A 17,379-nucleotide genomic window follows, 5' to 3' on the forward strand; every position below is an offset into this window, starting at 1 on the left:
ATTAAATTATCTGGCAACAGTTCTGGTGGACATTCCTGCAGTCAGCATGCCAATTGCACACTCCCTCAAAACTTGAGACATCTGTCGCATTGTGTTATGTGTTATGTCAAACTAGTGGCAGTAGTTAAAAATAGTCAATAGTTGGAAGAGTTGCAGAGTTAATTTACAGGATGCCATTGTGTGGCCTGTGTGCACATTTATGCCTGAGTCTAAATGGTTTTGAATCCGGCCCACTGCCCTTTGACAAATAAATTATGAAAATAAAGATGTTGATTTTACATTAACTGAATTATTTGATTAGATGCTTTTTTAATTTCATTATTTTCTCTTGAAGCATATGGTCTATCTACTAGAAACTCTGACAATATGGACACAGATATATATATATATATATGAATGCTTTTAAAATGGTTATTAAAGCGTAAATTACCAAAGTTACCATAGATTGCCATGCATTTTCTGTTAATGACCAAAATCAACAAAGATTCTGGTAACTTCGGTCGATTACCGGTAGCTTTGCAACCCTAGTCAAGCCACTCATCATTCAAGGTTTCAGTGTTCTAAATAGATTATATAATGTTTGAGTGTACACACAGTGGGGTTGTGTTAGCCCTAAGTCTTGTGTGTCTGAGCGTCTATACGGAAGTGGGTATGTGTGTGTGTGCGTCACACTGCACTTCGGGGTGTGCTGACTTACAGTACACAGCGGGCGAGGAGACCTGGGGCTGTGGGGCAAAGGTGTCAGGCTGGGACGCGGTCTTTACTGAACTGTCTATACTCTTCCCTGATTTCACACACACACACACACACACACACACACACACACACACACACACACACACACACACACACACACACACACACACACACACACACACACACACACACACACACACACACACACACACACACACACACACACACACACACACACACACACACACACACACACACACACACACACACACACACACACACACACGACAGATTAATGAGAAGAGATAGAGGGAAAAGAAGGAGAGGGTGAATGAAAGAATGAACTAACAAAAGAAAGAAACAAGATTGAGCAGGTGGATGGAAAACAAAGGGATTAAGAAACCTGCTGATGATTTCCGAGCTCTGTATTTAATCAAGTTTATGTTCTGTAACAGTAGAACAGGTGTATTATTATACGTATTTGAAGGCAGTGTGTGTGTGTGTGTGTGTGTGTGTGTGTGTGTGTGTGTGTGTGTGTGTGTGTGAGGAATTAAACACCTCCCCAGGTCTTTTCCATTTCCCCTTAGGTCTATGTTGTGGTAAGATGTCAATAAGGTACCTGATTGGTTATGTGGTTTATTGGGAAGTTAATGGCCAGGCTGTCACCCATATAATTATGATTACAGTGATAATGACTATGGATGTGTCCCACCCTATTCCCTATACACAGAGTATATAACATTAGGAACACCTTCATAATATTGAGTTTGCACCCCTCCCCTTTGCCCTTAGGAACAGCCTCAATTTGTCGAGGCATGGACTCGACAAGCTGTTGAATGCGCTCCTCAGGGATGATGGTCCATGCTGACTCCCACAGTTGTGTCAAGTTGGCCGGTGGACCATTCTTGAAACACAGGGGAAACTGTTGAGTGTGTCTTGCCCATTCACCCTCTGAATGGCACAGACACACAATCCATGGCTCAAGGCATGAACATCCTTCTCCTACAACATTCATCTACACGGATTGAAGTGGATTTAACAAATGACATCAAAAAGGGATAGTAGCTTTCACCTGGAGTCACCTGGTCAGTCTGTCATGGAAAGAGCAGACGTTCTAAATGTGTTGTACACTCAGTGTATATGCACTACTTTTGACCAGGGCTCTGGGCACAATGTAGGCAATACGGTGTAATTTCGGACGCGGACCATGATAACTGGGAATAGCAGTAACACATATTAATACCGGCATCTGTATGCTAGACATATCTGTCTACAGCACAGGCTTTCCAACTAAGCACAATGCCATTCCTCTGACTGCTTGGAACTAGTGATCTGTCTACTGTCTAACACAGTAATACTGTCGAATACAGTAGACAGGAGGAAGAGCAGCACGTGATCTCCTATTCAGAGAGTGAAGACGAACATACCAGGAACATACCGTACCATACAGATATATAGTGTACTGTAGTACAGGAGGAGGTATTCTGCTCAGTTCAACAATCCACCAACCCAAAATAAACTATGAGTAAATCCAGTTCACTTTACATGCCAGTCGACTCTTCATTGTCTCTTCACAATCGCAAGCACGCATGAACACACACACAAACACACACATACAGTATACGCACACACACCTTTACAATCTAAGACATACACACCCTTACAATCTAAGAAATCCAAAACACACACAACCAGATAGCCTATTAAAACATGAGCACAAATCCAACCAAACTCCCATGCCGTACTCTCTCTCACCTCAGTCGAGTAGATTCATTTCATGATCACATCAGACTAAAGCAGTGAGACTTACGCTACAGTAACAGCACATCTATTAGCGCTCTAGTGCGATGTACCCCAGGTGGCGCTGCTACAGAAATGTGTCTCCAACTCCTCCACACGGTTCTGTTTCCTGCCACAGGCTAAATATATACACAAGGTGCCCTTGGCCTGCTGCTGTGGGGGGCTACTAGTGCAGGGAGCTGGATACCGGGCAGTAGCACAGAGAAGGACGGTACAAAACAGCCCACTCTCACTTTGGGGGCTATAGGATGTTGGGGTTGGAGCATAAAAGAAAGGTACAATACAATATGTCAGGGGTCATCAACTAGATTCAGCCGCGGGGCCGTTTTGTTTCTTGAACGATGGTCTGGGGGGGACATAATTACAAATCATTTGTAGCTTGCAAATTGACCGCGAGAAGCCTAAACGTTGGACTAAAACAGAATCATTTCAAACCGTTGCTTACATTTGTGTACGGTCATATGTCTCGGAATTATGTGCGGGAACACTTGGGAAGAGATTTCTTCAATTAAAATCATTTGGAGCTGATTTCCTGAGGGTTTCGACAGTCTTTTATGGCCAACATATTGTCGGGCCGCCAGTTGGGAAACCCTGTAATACAGACTCCACTGTAATACTTCACAATGGACCAGCACATTAGTGACCTGCTTTAGGGAGAGCTTATTGTTCTCAGCTCATGGACATACACACCTCACTGGAACGACATCACTGTCAGAGCCAGCTCGGATTGGCAGATCTGTACAGTGTGTATTCCTTGGATTTCTTCACATTCTATTGTGTTGCAAAGTGGGATTAAAGTTGATTTAATTGACAGAGAGAGAAAAATTCAATGATCTACATAAAATACTTGTAAAAAATGTCAATCTAATTTAAGTATGAAAAATGTAACACTAATATACCTTGATTAGATAAGTATTCACCCACCTGAGTCACTGCATGTCAGAAACATCTTCGGCAGCGATCTTCTTGTGTTAGTCTAAGAGCTTTTCACACTTGGATTGTGCAATATTTGCCAATGTTTCCTTTTAAAAATTCTTCAAGCTGTGTCTAGGTGTTGGGGTTCATGGCTAAGCAGCAATTTTCAAGTCTTTCATAGATTTGATTTGAGATATTGTTTATATATATTAGATTTCCCCATTAGCCAACACCAATGGTGACAGCTTGTCTTACCGGGGTCCGACACATACTGTACATGTCAGTACATACACAGAACAAGTAGGTCACATTTGGGAGAGGCGTTGTGACATGAGGTGTTGCTTTATTTTTTATTTTTTTAACCAGGTTTGCTGTTCACTTGAGCTATACGAGATGGAAGGGAGTTCCATACACTCATGGCTCTGTATAATACTGTACGTCTTCTTGAATTTGTTCTGGACCTGGGGACTGTGAAAAGACCCCAGGTGGCTTGTCTAGTGGTAAGTGTGTTTGTGTCAGTGCAAACAACTAGGAAGTGATGCAGTCAGTCTTTCCTCAACTCTTAGCCAAGAAAGACTGGCATGCATAGTACTAATATAGCCCTCTTATTTCAATGAAAAGCAAGACATGAGGCTCTGTTCTCTGTTTTCAAGCAGATTTAAGTCAAAACTGTAACTCGGCCACTCAGGAACATTCACTGTCTTCTTGGTAAGCAACTCCAGTGTAGATTTGGCGACAGGGTCTAGCAGTGGTTTCACGCACAACGAAATGCTGCACTCACGGGTGATGACCTGCTTTTGAGCAGCTCCTCTTTGTACAGTGGCTCAGAAGGACACGCATACACAACAAACCCATCCACACAGATCTTATTTCAACCCACATGATATTGTCTCTCTCTACACTCAGCTCCTGTGTACTCTACTGGGTACAGTGCGCTACCTTGACCGGTCTCTCTACTGTCTCCTAAGGGTCTCCACTTCTTACCTTTGACATCTTCGTCCTCCACCGTGTTGCTGCTGTCAGATGATTCCTACGGAGGGGAGGGAGAAGCACCATCAGAGAGGAACACACTCGAGACACACACGTACGTGCAGGCACACAAATACACCCGCACATTCACACACCCACGCGGCTATTGAAAACACACACTTCTTTAAGAACACACAAAACATGCAAATTGCTAACTCAATTGCCACTCTTGTTATTGCTTCGTTAAATCAAATCCACGTTCAATTAATTAAAATCAATGAATCAAATAATCAAAATGACAGACAAACCACCTTTGGGATGAGTGTAAGTTTAGTCAACGTCTCATATCTGTCTTAGAGGGACCAACAAGGATTGAGGTATACAGATATAGGATCTTCATTTGAGCCAGTTTGCTACAGCAGGAAAATAATCCTGCAGCAACAGGAAATGTGAATTATTATGTGGATTATAGTTAACGAAAATACTTGTAGGGGTTGCTAGATCTTTTCATAAGGGAAAATCAAGTCTGAAATGTCAAAGTAGAAATTAGAAACTTCAGAAGCCTTTTTAAACCTCAAATACACTACAAGGAAAAAATGTCCTGCATTGCAGGAAAGTTATCCTGCAATAAGGTTATCAAATTAAGATCCCACTGTAGGAGACACCGAACAGTATTCAGGTCGACTCACAGAGACACAGTAAACAATGCACAGACCTTGACTTCGACAAAACAGCAGACCATGACTTCATCAAATTACATTACATCTGACAAAAGCATTTAGCTGAAAGCGTGAACCTGTTTCCTGTCAGTAAACTCACCCATGGGCATCCCACAGAAAGCCGCATCACTTCAAGATCTAACCTTTTACATCAACTTGACCCCCTCCCTCATCCCATCCACCTTCCAGTCCCCCTGCAGCCTAATCCCATCAACATATGTGTGTGTGTGTGTGTGTGTGTGTGTGTGTGTGTGTGTGTGTGTGTGTGTGTGTGTGTGTGTGTCCTCAGAGTATGGGTGTTAACATAGCCTTGCCTTGCCTGAGGAAACATGAATTCCCAGCGACAGCTTCTAACCATTCGCCTCTTCTGATCACTTCCACTCCCATAGATATAGAATCACCCACCACCTATCACAGAACATTGACCTGAATGGGGATACCCGTTTTAGTCAATCCATTTCTATCTTCACTCCCACTTCATCTGTCTATGTCTGTGCAGCCTGCCACTAGATAGAGATGTGAGGGCAGGCCACAGAGATACATGAATTATATGTGGCAGGCATCAATGTGGCATCCATTCACCAATCTATTCTCTTCCATTACACTACTAGCCTAAGCTGTTTCTCTCTGCGAAATTCTGTATCTCTCCCCTGACCTGCCAGAGGAAAAGTTTGAGACTTTTTCCTATATGGCACCATATTCCCTATACAGTGCACTACTTTTGACCAATGCCCTATGAACCTTGGTCAAAAGTAGTGCACAATGTTGGGAATGGGGTGCCATTTGGGATGCAAGCCTAAGGAGCTCTGGTTTCCAATTAGTGGATTAAATGGGCCTATTCCCCAGCATGATAGGATATGGATACTGGGCCCTCATTTGGAAACACTTTTACACTGGAGAATTCCACAGAGGAGTGTGTGATTGAGTGTGTGACGTGTGAGAAAGAGAGAAGAGGTCACCTGTGTGTGTGTGTGTGTGTGTGTGTGTGTGTGTGTTTGTTCTTCCACCTCCCAGACATAGGATGTGCAACACATGGCATACTATTCCCTATATAGTGCACAACTTTTGACCAGAGTCTTCAAAAGTAGTGCACCACACGGTGAAAAGGGTGCCATTTGGGATGCAAGTCATAGCTCTATTGCATAGGCTACATACAGAACACAAAAAGAGACTGTAACTGACAAACAGATCAGACAGATTGATAGATAGATAGACATAAGGAAATAGTCATGAAACCAGCTGAAACATATAGCCTACATTACAAACATAAACACTGTACGAGCTCACAATGCCAACCCTAGCCTGGTCAAGCAGACCGAGTGACTGTTTCATTCCACTTAACAGAATGTGTGTGGGGGGGGGTGTATTGCAAGATTAGGCTGGTTCCAATGGGCACTCCATGTCATTTCAACATGGATAATTGGGTAATATTTAGTTGAGACTTTGATCAATGAGATTACAACCTATATTCAGTTTGGTTGTCAACGCAACCAAATGTCAACATTTAAAGGAGATGCACTGTATCTACAGCTTGGATAGTTCCATCTGTGCCACTGACTTAGTCTGGCTTTAATTTGTCTACACATTAATCATTGATATGTTGGATTCATATCTCCATCTCAACCAAAAATCTAAGTTAAAGAACTGGACTAAATCAAATCAACCTTTTAATAAACTTTAAATAAAGTACTTTGATTTTGTCCTATTTTTTTTAAAGATTTTTGGTTGAGATGGAGACGTGATTAGAACATATCAGTTATTCATTTGTAGACAAACTGGAATTAAAGCCAGACTAAGTCAGTGGCACAGATGGAACTATCCAAGCAGTGGATGCATCTCCTTCAAATGTGTTGACAACCAAAAAGATCACTAAGGATCATTGCATTTTAAATCAACTAGAGCTTGAAACCCTTGGCCGATTATATTGTCAATTTTTTGTTGAATTCTGGGTTGAATTGAAACAACCGCTGTTGATGAGCAAACGCTATACAGACGTAAATAGCATCATTAATAAAGTTTGGTCACATTTAATTTGCTCTGTAAAATGCTATTATTTGGAATGACTTCGAAAGCAACATTGAATCTATTTCGTTTTTAAGTGGAGATCTCGTAACAATCACTCTCACGATAAAGCACATTGGTAATAGTCAAACATCATACCTGGGCTTGGTTAAAACCCTGGATGGGAGACCAATGGGTAGCTGTAGATAGATCAATTCTCCAGTAGGAGGTGCTGCCCAGCCTATAGTTTTTTATCTGATATTGAAGATCTGACTTTGTTTTAAAGGTACAAATTCAACATGTTTTATACAAGGTGTGTCTATGTTGAAATTTGGTTACCATGACATAATCCTGTGGTTGAAATTTCACCCTCAAAACAACAGTTTGGATTACTTTTTTCAAATCCAATGTATTTTGGAAGTAGATTCCTCATCAGAATACATTGATAAATTACGTTGAAACTTTGTTGATTCAACCAGTTTGTGTCCAGTGGGGTGAACGCTGTGATGATTTACACAAGGCCATTGGTTGGTTTCAGGCTATTGCATAAATCCTGTAGTTCTGGTGTACTAAGCAAGGCCACATGGACACACACACACACACACACACACACACACACACAGATTTAGTTCTGTAAGAATTTGCCTCAGTGTAAAGTAACTTTGCACCTCAATAAATACAACATAAAGGGACAGAACTATAGCGGTTTGATTTGAAAGGTTAGTGCATGAGAGGTGTTAATGAGAGGTGTTAATAAAGAAATCTGTCCGTCGCTGTCTGTAACACATTTAACTCTCTGAAGAACTGTATGGACTAACATTGAGCACATTTCTACATTCAAAGATCTACGTTTAACCAATCAAACTATTGGTTTCCAATTGACATTAGTTTATTGAAATTGTCTCCACGCAAACACACACACCTGCATACTCATTATACACGCTATTAGAGATGTGCTTAGCGGGGTGCTGGATAAAACATAAATAACAGTGCATAATTGCACACACCCACACACACAAACACAGGCACACAGAGCCTACAGTACACGCCTCTGTAATGACACACACACAAAGATGTGGAACGGGGGGGAGCAGATCAAAGAGAGGATGAGAGGGAGGACAGGAGAAGGGGGATGTACCTTAGTCCCATCCACTGGATTATGGATAACAGTGGTCTGAGGCTCCTACAGAAAGAGAGGGATGGAGGGAGAGAGAGAGATATGGAGGGAGATGGAGAGAGAGAGAGCGAGAGGGAGATGGAGAAAAAGAGAGAGATGGGGAAGGATGAAAACAGAAAGATGGGAGAGAGAGGTAGAGATTTTAAAAAAAGAGGGGAGGGGGAAACAGGTAGAGAGAAAGTGTGAAAAAGAGCGAGAGGTATGTGTGTAGAAAGATGATGAAGCAAAAGGCGAGAAAACTGGTTACGGCTGGAGGTGAAGGAGGGATGAAGATTCTTCTGGAGTGATAGAGTTGAGGGGGTGGATGAGCTGAGGACTGTCAATTTTTGTCAATTCAGAAAACACACACACACGCTCTGAGCATTGGGAGAGAAACATTGCTGAAACGCAGAGAGAAAAGTCTGTGCCACACAGTTACACACACACACACTTACATTTAAGTCATTTAGCAGACGCTCTTATCCAGAGCGACACACACACACACACACACACACACACACACACACACACACACACAGAGAGAAACCCTGCAGGAATGTTGCATCCTAAAAAAGAACATAGTGTACAGTAAACCATACAGTATGAAGAAGCCCCAACTACAGTTATCCTCCTGAACGGACTGCACCTGACACATAACATTTGGGCACAATCTCATGGAAACTGTCCTGGAATAGAGTCACCACATTTGGCAGCTACAGCTTGTTCATTTCCAGAGTATGACGAACACTTAAAGGCATCGGGTAGCCGTCCTATTGCCTTTGGCCAGCGTTTACCGACGATTCCACATGTTTAATCGCCCCCGTTCATCGCCACCCGGCAGGTGATGACTAACCCATCGAGGCCATCCGCTGCTTTTAGCCGTTCGTCGGCACAGTGGTTTTGTCCAAACTGGAGACTGAAGAGTGAATTGAGGTCATTACAATTCGAGTGTTGTACTGTAGTGGATGGGTACATCAGTGTCTGCAACTGAGTGTGTTTACGCGATACAGAAGAGTTTGCAGTGCTGTCTTGGTAAAAGTGCAATAACAGCTACTCTGAAATACCATTACACTCTGACAGGACCCAACCTGCCTTAGAAGGATGTTTTTGTAAACATCTAAACAGCCAAGTAGATAATGACTATATCCTTGTAATGCTATTTCCTCTCCAACCTCTCCCGTCATCTCTTTCTCTCTTTTCATCTCTTGCCCCTTTTACCTCTTTCCCCCCTCCCTCTCCCACTCTCTTCTGACAGTTGTGTTAGAAGATGTGTTTGACACACATGACACACGGGGACACACGCTGCACACACTTTCCACCACACCATCCTGAGCGCAACCCCCTAGGACGTGACACCTCCCGATGACCAATCACCAGCCAGCTGTCTCCTGCATGATGATGCCATTATTGTCATGACAACTGTCACCAGGGGCAACAGCTTGAGGAACAAGCAGAGAGAGAGAGAACAAGTCAGGGAGGGACTCACTGACTAACAGTTTTTAAAAAAAGAAGAAGAAGAAGAAGGGTTTGTGTGATATTTTAAAGAGGATAAAGCTTATAATCACTGTCGGGCACTAATAAACCTAGTCTACCTCACACTGCCTCAGACTTTATGCACAAGTCTGATTGCATAACTTGGTCTTTCCCAGGGGCTTTCAAATACTACTACAACAACAATTACCTAAACTTCCTGTACCTCTAAACCACTGTCTATACGTCTGGGGAAAATATTCTGCATCAAAAGAGAGATTATGTGAGATTTTACTTAGAGTATCTATAACAACTACAGGAACTGCAGTATAATAGAAGAGGTTACAGCACCAAATAGCACAATAATGAGCTACGGTAGCAGAGCCCCCCTCCTCCCACACACACACACACACCAAGCATTAAAGGGCAAATGTGAGGGCTCCTAAAAATATGCTGATATATGGCTGCATATGTTGTGCTGGTGTTGTATATGGTAGAATGCCTGTCATCCCCCCCCATCTTTCTCCAGCTCTCTTCACTATAGGCCACCCAAATTAACAACTAGTCACAGGAGAGGCAGTGATTCAGTAATATAAGGTCAGTAATATTCAATAATATTCAGTAATATAAGGTCATTAGCAGACACTTTTATCCAACGTTATTTAAGAGTGAATATATTCAGGATATCTAACCAACGTGGAAAACAGCCCCACATTGAAACGCTAGAGTTGCACCATGCTCCCAAGTAGTTTTACAACCAGCAGTTTTATTGGCATAATGTTTCACCAATGTTCTGTCGATCTCTGCTATAGGGAAGAGAGATGAGTGTCAGACAAGAGACAAACAACCACCCACAGTCTCAGATCTCTGCTCCTCTCCTGTCGAAAAATAGCAAGATAATCAAAGACTGCAACATTATGGAAGGAAACGCACACAGTAACAGTTGGTTACAGTAAAGCAACAGTTGGCAAATCTCTATAACACACGGTGACAATCTTTAACAGGGAAGCACTTTTTGACACAACCTGGCATTTCTGGCTTCTCTCCTACAGAAAGCATCTGACACACATTTGACAGAGACAACGGAGAGCCATCTAGCCAACCACAGCTGCTCTAAAGTGACAACAAACAACCGACAGGGGAAGAGGAGGGAGGGAGGAAAGGAGGGATGGACGGACAAACAGTCAGAAGAGACAGGCGACAGATAGACGGTTAAACGGACAGACAGACTGACAGACACACAGACAGACGGGCAGAGGGAGGAGGGAGGATTAAAAGTAAATACCAGAACAGGAGTAGGGACGTTTCCTTTAGGGCTGGTGACTATGCTGTTTTTGGTGCTGTTTGTCTGTGGTGTCTGGGGCTGTGCAGGTAGAGGGGAGACAATGCAGGGTTAACAACAGTGGCTGGTGGGGTGAGATACTGTGGATGGGTGATGGATGGGTCGCGGTGGTGGTGGTGGCGGTGAAGGGGTTAAAAGAAACAGACCTGGGTTCAAGTACTATTCGAAATCTTTCACTGAGCGTTTGTTCTGCCTTTATCGTTGTTTGACCAGATGATGAGAGAAGTGGTTGGTTTTAGCTGGCATGGTGTGTGAGATGTAAGATAAAATACAGCATCACAGGAGATCAAGGGAAACAGAGCAGCAGTGACGGTCAAGCAGTTTGTTAGCCGTATGTTAACCATGGAGAGAGAGAGAGAACAGAGAGAGAGCGAGAACAGAGAGACAGAAAGAGCGAGCGAACAGAGACAGAAAGAGCGAGAGAACAGTGAGAGAACAGAGAGAGAGAACAGCGAGAGAGCAAGAGAACACAGAGAGAGAGAGAGAAAGAACAGAGAGAGAGAGCGAGAGAACAAAGAGACAGAAAGAGCGAGCGAACAGAGAGAGAACAGCGAGAGAACAGAGAGAGAGAGAGAGAGAGAGAGAACAGAGAGAGATCAAGAGAACAGAGAGAGAGAGAAGAGAGAGAGAGCGAGTGAGCGCGAGAGAACAGAGAGAGAGCGAGAGAGCGAGAGAGTGAGTGAGCGCGAGAGAACAGAGAGAAAACAGAGAGAGCGAGAGAGCGATAGAACAGAGAGAGAGAGTGAGCGCGAGAGAACAGAGAGAGAGTGAGCGCGAGAGAACAGAGAGAGAACAGATAGCGAGAGAGAACAGAGAGAGAGAGCGAGAGAACACAGAGAGAGAGGGAGAGAGAGAGAACAGAGAGAGAGTGAGCGCGAGAGAACAGAGAGAGAGAGCGAGAGAGAGCGAGAGAGAGAGAACAGAGAGAGAACAGAGAGAGAGAGAGCGATAGAACAGAGAGAGAGAGCGAGAGAGAGTGAGCGCGAGAGAACAGAGAGAGAACAGAGAGGGAGCGAGAGAACAGAGAGAGAGAGAGTGAGCACGAGAGAACAGAGAGAGTGAGAGAACAGAGAGAGCGAGAGAGAGTGAGAGAACAGAGAGAGAACAGATAGCGAGAGAGAACAGAGAGAGAGAGCGAGAGAACACAGAGAGAGAGGGAGAGAGAGAGAACAGAGAGAGAACACACACAGAGAGAGAGAGAGAGAGAGAAGGAGAGAACACAGACAGAGAGCGAGAGAGAGAGAGGGAGAACAGAGAGAAAAAGAAAGAGAACAGAGAGAGAGTGAGAGAGCGAGAACAGAGAGAGAGTGAGAACAGAGAGCAAGAGAACACACACAGTCATCAGTGAGTGAAAATTGCACCAGAGCTCACAAACAGACACTGATAACAAATCAACATCTATAGAAAATCCACACACATACAAATACAGCCACAAAACACACATAAGCAGTCACACACACTCACACAAATCGACCAAAGCAGTTCTACAGCTCAGACAAAGCTTCACTCATCAGCCATCAGCTCTTCATACGCAGTAGCTCACTCCTCCATAACACAGAAACACATACAAAGAGATACTTTCTAACACGTTTCAGTAAAACCCTGTTTCAAATTCCAATCGTCTTCCCAGCTGCAGTGTGGCATACAGCACACGGCAGAGATCCATAGAGCACGTAGAGGAGAGGTCATATAGATGTGTTTGTGTGTGTGTATTCATGTCTAGGGTTTCGAGTTCCACTGGGACATCTCTGAGGACACTGATCATCCACAGACAACGGCACACAAATAGCAGCCCAGGCCCGGGCAAACTATGCTTAACCTCTCCAATTGGGAATAAAATGTTAGGACATAGCGCACTCTTCAGAAGGGAAAGCTAGAGGTTGAAGTTAGGTCGATGAACTGAACTCCAAACGCATCAGATGGGGGGAAAGGGAAGAAACATAAAGAGCAGTTCCATGTAGGACTCCGGCCAACTCAAGATGGGAGTAGAGGTGGAGACAGGGGGGAGGAGTGGATGAGAAGAATCGAGGAGAAAAGTGGCGAGGCGGAATTAGGGAGTGGGGAAAAAGGGGAGGGAGAAAGAGGGGAGGTCCAGGGATGTTAAAAATGGCATGCTCACCATGTGCCGCGCAGCGGAGCTGGACCTACGTTCCTGTCCCAGGCGGTGGAGGGCGAGCGAAAGATAGGAGGGAGAGAGAGAAAGGACGGATGACAGCAGGTGAATATGGCAAGTACTGAAGGATGAGCATGTCAAGTAAAATGAGAGCCCTGGTCAGTGAGCATGGTGGACCAATCGGCTCAAAACCAGCATAAAGAGGTTCAATTTCACCAGTTCAAGAGAGCAGAGGAAAAAGAGGATCTCACATAGAAAATGTAACTTCTATGGTTTGTCAAGAAAGAAAGAAAGAAAGAAAGAAAGAAAGAAAGAAAGAAAGAAAGAAAGAAAGAAAGAAAGAAAGAAAGAAAGAAAGAAAGAAAGAAAAAAAAAAAAAAAAAAAAAGAAAAAAAAAAAAGAAAGAGAAAGAAAAAAAAGAAAGAAAGAGAAAGAAAAAAAGAAAGAAAGAAAAAAGAAAGAAAGAAAGAAAAAGAAAGAAAGAAAGAAAAAGAGAAAGAAAGAAAGAAAAAGAGAAAGAAAAAGAGAAAGAAAGGAGGGTACTCAAGAGGAGGACAGGAACAGAGGATGACGTGGCATGAGGAATACAAGGAAAAGGAAAAAGACAAAGGTTTGGGAGCAGCTGGGAGGAGCCCTGACTGGGAGTAAAATCATCAATTGTTCTTTTGTGATGAGGAAAGAAGGAAAAGACTCTTTCTTGTAGAGAAGAGCAGGAAGAAGAAACAATTACGTAGCAAAGGAAAGCTATGCAACTGATTCATTAAAGGGAGACATCAGGATTTTGGCAATGAAGCCAGTTATCTACTTCCCCAAAGTCAGGTGAACTCATGGATACCATTGTCATGTCTCATCTATAATATATGGAAAATATCCATTTAATACACATTCAAAAGTGGCATCCATTATGATTAAAAAGCAGAACAATAACCTCTAACTGCATTTGCAATCTACAGGTAAGTGACAAAATAAAGGAAACACCAACATAGTGTCTTAATAACAGGGCGTTGGGCCCCCACAAGTCACCAGAACAGCTTCAATGCGCCTTGGCAAGGATTCTACAAGTGTCTGGAACTCTATCGGAGGCATGCGACACAGCAGCCTCACAGCAGTGCAGTAGCAGCTAGTGCCAGAACAGCACAGAAGAGAAGAGAGCAAAATGCAGCTGAAGCTGGTGTTTGACTGGGGTGGAAAATGTCAAGTGCTGTCCTGTTCTGCATTACAGAACAAGAAAGAACAGAGGAGACAAGGAGAGGGGTCAGAGGAGCGATACAACCAGGGAAATAGTTATGAGAGAGGGAGCGAAGAGAGAGAAAGACAGGGGGGAGGAAAGAAAAACACCATTGAAATATTTGAGTGTGTGTCGGGGGGGTCTGTTGCTAGGCAATGACGAGTGCGGCACAGAGAAGAGCAGGGAAAGTGTGTGTTGTGTGTTTGAGAGAGAGTCTATTTCTGTCCGGTCAGTTTCCAGGGTTCAGACTCATGGCTATTCCTGGAACTGCTGTCACATTCCCTACTGAACACACACACACACACACACACACACACACACACACACACACACACACACACACACACACACACACACACACACACACACACACACACACACACACACACACACACACACACACACACACACTCCCTAACTCACAAGAACAAACATGCTCATACTATTCCCCAACCTCCATCCGCTCTGCCTTTCCCCCCGCCCACATACACATGCACAAACGCACGCACAATGCGTGGGATGTGTTGGTGCATTAGGTGAGATGGGGTGAGGATGGTGACAGAGATTCATTAAGGCTCGTCAGCCAGCCGGAGAGGGTTTCAAATGGTTAAAGAGCAGATGGGGTGAGCCGGAAATGGAAACCGTGATCGAGGGGGGGGGGGTGGAAAAGACAAGAACAGAGGGATGAGATGGGAGAAAAAAAAAGAAAGAATGCTGGAGTGACAGATGGCATAACATTAACAAAAAAAGTGGACAAGACGGGGTGCAATGAGGAGACACGGGGATGATCGGATGCACACACTACACTTGAAACCACTATTTTGTGATGGTTGCAAATTGAGTCAACACTCTCTCCCACATCAGAGAGGGAATAGAGAAGAGGGAAAGATCCAGGGGGCGGATTCACAAAACACGACTTACGAAAAAACGTTGAACGTTTCTTCAGAAAATAAATAAGAAGTTCGTAAGATAGTTCGCGAATGCAATTCCTCAAAATGTTCTTAGGAATTCATAGTTTTCTTTGGAACTGTGTAAATACCTTTCAGAACTTATCTTCTTAATGTGGCCTTGACATTAGTGACGTGCTTGAAACCAATAAATAGATCTATGTGACAGGGATGATAGGATTTGGTTATTTTGTTATTGTTCACACATTACAGCCATCAGACTAGCTATATCAAAACCAAACATGGATAACCAAGAAACGAGATTGAAGTGATGGTGGAGGAAATAGCAGCCAGGAAAAGGTTGCTGTTGGGGAGACTTGATAACTGCAGGTTACCTGCAGAGACCAAAAAGAGAGGATGGGCGAGAGTGGCCGAGTCGGTCTCTGCCATCGGGGGTATGGCAAGGGACAGTGACGCCGAAAAAATAAGTGGTCCGACATCAAGTCGGCTGCTAAGAAGAAGGGAGCTGAGAGACCATTTAATGTGGACGAGCTGCGCGACCGGTAAGTTAGGTAGCTACGTTAGCTAGCTAACATGTAACGACATCATAGCCAACATATCTAACGACGGTAACGTTAGCCAAGTTTGCCAAGTTCTTCTTTGTAAATAGACGAGATGGCGCTAGATATTTAACACTTCTAGAATATTGTAATATATTGTTAATTACTAGCTAGCTAGATAATGCCTTTTTAATTTGTTTTCTTGCTGTATTTAAATATCCGGTAACCAACTGTGTCTGTGGCGCAAGAAAACGTTCATGGTTACAAAAGTACCCATTCGTCTCAAGACAAGGGTTTAGCTGTCCTAAAGTTAAGTACATTTCCAGGAAGAAATCCTAAAACCTTATTATCTTCTTACCTTTTAACTCAGGAAGAAACATAGGGGAAAAAATGAAGAACATTTCCAAGAACTTTATTGAGGAATAGTAACCTTGTTCAACTTTGTTCATAAGTCTATAGTTAAGGGAAAAAACGGCAGTTAAGAATACATTTCTTCTTAAGAACGTTTTGTGAATCCGGCCCCAGGGCCTAAACCCCTGATGAGTTAAGAGAAGAGAAAGAGGAGGAGGAAGAGGGAAGGTTTGGAGTAGGAACGTGTAAGTTGAACAGGGCCTTACCTTGACATCTGCCTTCTTGTTGAGCAAACTTTTGGCTGCTGCAATAGGAAACAAAAGAAGAGAGACAGCAGGTCAGAGATGCAGCGAGAACACAGGAGAGATCACATAGAGACAACGGCGTCAACCTGTAGGAGTCATGTTCATTTGACTGCAATTCAAAGAGATGGCAACTGAGGCCTTTTATTGACCAGGTAGGAAAGTTAATGTGACTGTGTATTGTAATGCTGGAGGTGAAAGAGAATCAAAGATAGTAGGAGCTTAGAGGCATTAATTGCTAGCATTATGGTACCAAGGGGACAAGGCAATCTGTGACATGATTAAACTCATGGTCCTCGTATAAAACTGCTTGAGAAGCACAATGTTCATTAAAACACAACAATAGACGGCTTCCTAAGTACAATTACATTAAGAGTGGACAATGTGTTATTCCCTTATTGGATTAAACCATTACATCCTCCTAGTGGGAGAGGAGAGTAGAGGAGGTGTGTTCACTGATACTATGGGCAGTAGTCAGATTAGCACAATACCCATAATCCTCAGCAACAGGGGAAATGTCATACAGACAACAGTCAGTATCCTCTCCAACTACTTCACCAGGACATGTGCGCACACACACACACACACACACACACACACACACACACACACACACACACACACACACACACACACACACACACACACACACACACACACACACACACACACACACACACACACACACACACACACACACACACGTGAACCTATGTAATAGAAACAGACACACACACATATTTGTTCCTGGGTTAGGCCCAGCGAGAGTTGATGTGGGTTGTTGCCGTGGGCAACAGAACCTCATTTTAGGGAACTGGTTAATTAGTTAATGAGGCAGAGATAGAAAACGAATTTTGGAGTGAAAGAGAC

The 17,379-nt window shown here is 43.4% G+C and overlaps 1 protein-coding gene across 50 annotated transcripts in view; it reads right to left on the reverse strand.

Annotated features, from left to right (window-relative positions):
• camk2b1 (calcium/calmodulin-dependent protein kinase (CaM kinase) II beta 1) overlaps positions 1-17,379 on the reverse strand; it is a 91,845-nt gene that overhangs the window by 13,241 nt on the left and 61,225 nt on the right. For 10 of the 50 annotated variants that reach the window (XM_052461860.1, XM_052461859.1, XM_052461846.1 and 7 more), the window contains 6 exons: positions 16,474-16,511; positions 13,188-13,220; positions 11,012-11,089; positions 8,239-8,283; positions 4,396-4,441; positions 698-784 (listed from right to left, as the gene is read on the reverse strand). In XM_052461860.1, coding sequence (XP_052317820.1) covers positions 698-784; positions 4,396-4,441; positions 8,239-8,283; positions 11,012-11,089; positions 13,188-13,220; positions 16,474-16,511 — 327 coding nt within the window. The remainder of the gene's footprint in view (positions 1-697; positions 785-4,395; positions 4,442-8,238; positions 8,284-11,011; positions 11,090-13,187; positions 13,221-16,473; positions 16,512-17,379) is intronic. The other 40 variants (XM_052461858.1, XM_052461883.1, XM_052461893.1 and 37 more) reach the window with 22 other exon arrangements.

Source organism: Oncorhynchus keta, chromosome 14 (genome assembly GCF_023373465.1).
Source record: "Oncorhynchus keta strain PuntledgeMale-10-30-2019 chromosome 14, Oket_V2, whole genome shotgun sequence".
Taxonomy (NCBI): domain Eukaryota; kingdom Metazoa; phylum Chordata; class Actinopteri; order Salmoniformes; family Salmonidae; genus Oncorhynchus; species Oncorhynchus keta.